This window comes from Sinohyriopsis cumingii, chromosome 14 (genome assembly GCF_028554795.1).
Source record: "Sinohyriopsis cumingii isolate HCF-2022 chromosome 14, ASM2855479v2, whole genome shotgun sequence".
Lineage (NCBI taxonomy): Eukaryota > Metazoa > Mollusca > Bivalvia > Unionida > Unionidae > Sinohyriopsis > Sinohyriopsis cumingii.
Genome location: NC_142974.1, coordinates 24,960,364 through 24,966,093, shown reverse-complemented (window position 1 = coordinate 24,966,093; position 5,730 = coordinate 24,960,364). Strand labels below are relative to the sequence as shown.

At 37.0% G+C, this 5,730-nt stretch overlaps 1 protein-coding gene across 1 annotated transcript; it reads left to right on the top strand.

Annotated features, from left to right (window-relative positions):
• Nucleotides 1-989: 989 nt before the first annotated feature.
• On the top strand, nucleotides 990-2,864 carry LOC149783436 (C-type lectin lectoxin-Phi1-like). Its single transcript, XM_089932839.1, has 3 exons — nucleotides 990-1,113; nucleotides 2,143-2,319; nucleotides 2,644-2,864. The coding sequence occupies exons 1-3, from the start codon at nucleotides 990-992 to the stop codon at nucleotides 2,862-2,864; spliced, it is 522 nt and encodes a 173-aa protein (XP_089788965.1).
• The last annotated feature ends 2,866 nt before the right edge of the window (nucleotides 2,865-5,730 follow it).

Here is a 5,730-nt window from a genome sequence, read left to right as displayed (position 1 = left end):
AATAATAGAATACAAGAATGTTTTGTTGTTGTTGTTGGGTTTAACGCCATTTTTCAGCACACGGTATGCTGTGTATGGCGGCCAGTATTAATGGTGGAGGAAAACCCCGGGAAGAACCACCTACCCACGAGAAGCTACTAGCAAGCTTTCTTACATATCCACATTGGCCGAATAAAGAATATAAAAAGTGGTTTATGTATGTACGTACGTACGTACGTACGTATGTACGTATGTATGTATGTATGTATGTATGTACGTACGTACGTACGCACGCACGCACGCACGCATGCATGCATGCATGCATGCATGTATGTATGTATGTATGTATGTGGGTGTGTGTATGAGTGTGTGTGCATGCGTTCGTGAGTGCGTGCGTGTGTACGTCTGTCTGTCTGTGTATGTATGTATGTATGTATGTATGTAAATCTCATACATAAGATGACATGCATTAGCTTGTATCATTTTAGTATGTGTATGTACAAATATAATAGTATGAAGAAGAAAAATGTCAACTGTATTGTGGACAAGACAATGAGAAATTACTCTGTAAATGCCATTTACAGGTAAGTTGATGTAATCGAATTTTTCACTTTGGGCACTTTGCTCGTGCAGCAGCAGGTGAACCAAACTCATTATTTTGAAATAGCTAAGGTAAAACGTTGAGGCAACGAAACCGGTCATCATTTCGTTCATATATAACGCAAGAAGAATCTACTAGCCTTACTACTGTGACACTTGTATATCCGCAATTTTGAAGAACAGATGCTATAGAAACGTCGTTTAAAATGAGAATGATGGTTACACTTGCTTTTCTGTTCCTGTTTCATCAATTGTTGACGCGTGTCGCTTTCGTTAGCTCAAATGGTTGCAGCGAAAATTCAGTGATTGTCGAAGACCAAGGATCCCGATACGACAGCGTGAATCTGCTTGTGGGGAATTCGTGCTGTCAAAGCATCATCAAACGAGACACTGAGAATGCCATGAAAAGCATGTGCGGGGTGTTGAACAATTCTGTAGCAGCTGTAAATGAACGAAATAAAGCGCTGAATACGAAAATTGATACCATGGAAAAGAAAATTGACAACTTAGTCCAGATGATAATAAATCTGATCGGTAAGTATTTTCTCATGTCAGTCTTTAAAGAATGCTTGTATATGACGTACCATCTACCAGTAAATTGTTTTTTGTTTCGTCTACGCTGTTGTAAGGACGGGAGTGAGTAAACGATACAGATCAAGAAATGTCAGTGCTCTGTGCGAAAGCGGGTCTAGATCTATGCAATATTAGTTGATCAAACTTTTGGGTGGTTATAGACAGTTACTTGTAAATACGATAATATTATCAAGTTCATTAAGGTATATTGTACACAAAGAACAATCGTTTTTATGTTTAACGCCTGACAAGCAAGAGTTCGAAATTTGAGGCGGCGTCAAAAATACTTTAATTCATATTTTACCTCCACTCGCGCCCATCACAATGGGCAGTGTTACTCATTTTACTTGACGTGTTGCAGACATGACACTTTTATAGCAATATAGCTACTGTAGTTCAAAGAACTGACAGCTATGTTTAAAATTGTATTTTGAATTTATTAATGCATTTTGTATACGGCCATGATGTGCATATTGATTCTAAGCCAAAGCAAGCCCATAATACAGTTGCGAAAAAAGATAATCGTAGGGGATTTCAGCACGTTTTGAAGATTATTCGTGGATATATTACAGGGAACAAGATTTCTTAAATTCTGCTGAACACGGTATAAATCTTTCAAACTAAAGAATGTCGAACATTTAAAGTTTTGTTTGCTGGGCTTGGGTTTCAGACCGATCGTTCATAAAAATGTAAAATATTTTTGAAATGTCTTGTCGTATTTCGGTGGGTCCATAACGCAAATTTATTTGATTTGAATTGCTACAACATAGATTTCCTACAAATGTTGGATAATCGTTACTATTTAGTTCAGGCTGAAGTTCAAAATCTCGTAAATGACAGTTCACAACAGATAGGTTGCCTACCTAAGTACGACGACTTTTTGATTCTATTGCTTTTTGGAATTCCTAACTAGGTTATTACAAGCGTACAAATGTATGGAACGTGGAATATAAATCAAGTTTTGATAGACTGAAAAATGTTCTTCTGCAGGCAGGTGCCCCTCTGGTTACGACTATTACGAGCCAGATAACTTTTGCTACAAATTCAACAACGCCTGTAAAACATGGACTGAAGCCCGACAAGTCTGCCAACAAGAAGGTGGAGACCTGATCAGTCTAAAGGAAGGCAACTTTAACTACTTCAGAAACCTGGTAATATCGAAAGCAGGTAAGCAGAATGTTTCAAGGCTTCTTACTATGTTATAATTATCATTTATGGTGGTGGATGTAAAGTTTACATAAGAGCCTAACGACACGTGGTTAACATCCTATCAAATCCGACCAGAAGTTGGGACAAGTTGTCATGCTGATTATGTCATTGATGTACGTGTTATGTATACATAGTCTCATACAAGTAGCGAAAAGATTTCCGGCAACTTTACACCTATTACCTTATGTCCAGCTATATGTTCACTGAACTGAGGAAATATCCACTAAATCTCTTGCAATATATTGAACATTTTAAGTTCTTTTTCTGATCTATGTACTTCAGGTGCTTGTAATATGGTTTGGGTTGGTACAACGGACGCTGCTCTAGAGGGAGAGTGGAACTGGCTGAATGGTGAAAAAGTTAGCTCGGCTTTATGGCAACCGGGTCAACCTGACAACTGGGCCAGTAAAGAGAATTGTGGTGACCTGGCCAAGTTGACAGATTACAGAATGAACGATGAAGACTGTAGTTTCAAAGCACACTCCTTTTGCCAGATTGTTTGAAACAATAAGTTTTAACTGATTTAAAAATATATAACTACGAATTGCGGTTGAAATGAACTTTTTTATATTTCATAAAATTATTTCCATGGCTACATTAAGCAGCAATGGAAAACTGATTCATCCAGGTAGCGTACGTTTCTTGCCATTTGTTCCGTTTTATATGATAACCAATCTTTTGAAGAGTGCCTTAACGTATTGAGTAGACGGATATTATCAAGCGGCACAAATAGTTAAATGTAAAATTTCATGGTTCCCTTCTCATAACGGCTCGGTTTTTTCTAAATATAAACTAAATGAAACGAAATTTCAGAATAGTAGTTTCAATCTTCCAGCATTCCCTCTTAGAAACAGCACTGATTAAGACTAGCTGATTGAATATTGTTCCGTAAATGTGCATATAAGTTATTCGTTATATAAACTTGTTAAAGCGACCTGGAAATTTAATATGAATAAAAAGTTCGTTGTATGCGGTTATTTCTTCTTTATTATGTACCGATACACGTTTTTTAATCTAGTGTCTTTTGCCCCGGTCATATTCAGCTTGTTAGGTTGAATGGTCTTACTTCGTATCTCAGCACTGGGTATCACTTAAAGTAAACGAGTCTCATTGCGTAATACAATGTGAAACGGGTCGCACGTTCAACCCAATCTGACGACTCGCAACAAATGCAGACTTTCGAATTCTAACTTCGTATCCATAACCTAATCTGGTCCAGATTCTAACTTTATTCCTACGTTAATCTGATAGACTCGCATGCCAACGCATCCTCACAAAATGACTATACAATTAAACTAGTTTGATCGGGGTATGTGCGCTTGCTTTGCAGCTCGCCCTTTATAGATTTGCTCCTGGCATCGTGTAACATTTACTATGCTTGCCTCTGTATTCCCATTTTAACTTTGGTACGCTTTATATCATTTGATCAGCGCTACCGATGAGATTTATTTTGGGTCATATTACTAGTTTTTATGACGCCCAATATGACTAGATTAAAGCTGTATCCAGCTGCTGATCATTGTTATAACGATACGATTGCACGTATCAATACAAGGAAAGTCTCTTGCACACCGACGGCCTTTTTAAGGACGCCTACAATTAAAGATATCTACAAGAGTGGACCAGTTTTACAATCAAGACCCGACTATTTCAAGAAACATTTTTAATTGGATATTTTCCAGATATATTTATCATGGGTTTGACTAGTGAAGGAACTATAACGGATAACCTTTAACAATAATTTTCAAACAGTTTACCAGGCCCGAATACTGCATTTTCATAGATAAGAGCGCAATCATTCGCGAATTAGCAGGTTGTCTTGCATCTGAATTGAGTTGCGGAAGGACTAGTGCCAGTAATATAGTTAGTATAGGACGTGTCCCTTAAAGTCTTGGGAATTTTATTAATTGCATTACTTACCAATTTAGTCTTACATGACTGACCTGATGCAAGATTTGTTGCTCCTCTATAGAGTACCATAAACAAAGTAACAGAAGGGCAAAAACCTTAAGTTAAATTTAAAGAGCTTTTAGTATTGTAAATTAAATTATATCCCAAACAATCTTGCAGGTTTTATCGCAAACACAAACATTTAAAGCTCATCTCAGCAGGGAGGGTGAACAGACCATTTTTAAATGTCCCTTGGCGACATAGTATCATGCAAATGTATCGTGATAAATCTGTATGGGGTAACTAGCGCATGTGATTAGTTTTTTAACTTAATGATATCCACGTCCCACTAAACAACGCGTCTGCATATTTCGCAAGAGTCGTGTCTATTTACTCTATTAAACGCGGCTAAAGTATATCTCCTCACTTTAGGAATCTGTGTATCGCCGAGTAACATAAATCGTGTTTCTTTCTACATAGAGAAAATATCAGAACTAGATTGTTTATCCAGCATTACATCTTGTATTACGAGATTATTAATAGAATGAGCTTCATCAATACCGGTAATGAAACAATAATATTGCAGTCCTCGTCCAACAATTGTGTAGTTTAATTAAAACCATTTAGAAACATGGTAACATCGCTGATTACCTACGGATGTTGCCACTAAATATACCTTTAATTAATCAGATTAAGTAATTGCGTTCTACCAGATCCATATAGACCTGATAATTGCTGATATAATTTGGTAACGCTGGATGATTTACTGGCTCTTGTTTTCGTGTCGCTGAGGAATAAACGATATGTTGCATAAATATGAATTTATATTCTGTTCGATGCAGAGCATCTACCCCTTAAGTGGATTAACAATAACAAAATAAGAGTGCACTGTAAAATGTGGTACAAGCGAAATACAAATTTACCTCCCTTCACAAGTCAAGGAAAACTGTGGAGATATCGATGCTTCATTACGAAAACCACAGAAGCTCCATGTGCTAAGTATCCAGGAGAAAAACAAACCTCTAACTACATATAATTATGGTCCTGGAACCAGACTTGATATACCATTTTACGCGAAAGACCAAGACCTGGAGAGTATGCAGTAAATACGATTGTTAAAGAGTGCCATAATCACGATGTAGTGTATAAAACTAAGAATGTACAATTACATTTTGCAGATGTGAAGGTAAGTTTCATACAAAATCTCTAGGGAAAATCGTGCTAGCGTCCTCGTAGAGATGAAAGGACACCTAGTATTAGGGACCTGTAATTTTTAAACTATTATACTAGAGTCGATTTATTATAGTCCAAGAGCATATTGGAGGCACAAAGCGGCGATTAGTAAACTTTTTTATGCAGCAAATGTTACACGTTCTGTAACTGCAGATTGGTTAGCACGAGTCAATATTGCAAATTTAACTACCACCACCTAAACAAATTCAATAGGCACAATTTGATGTTAGCACTCATTGAAGTTCA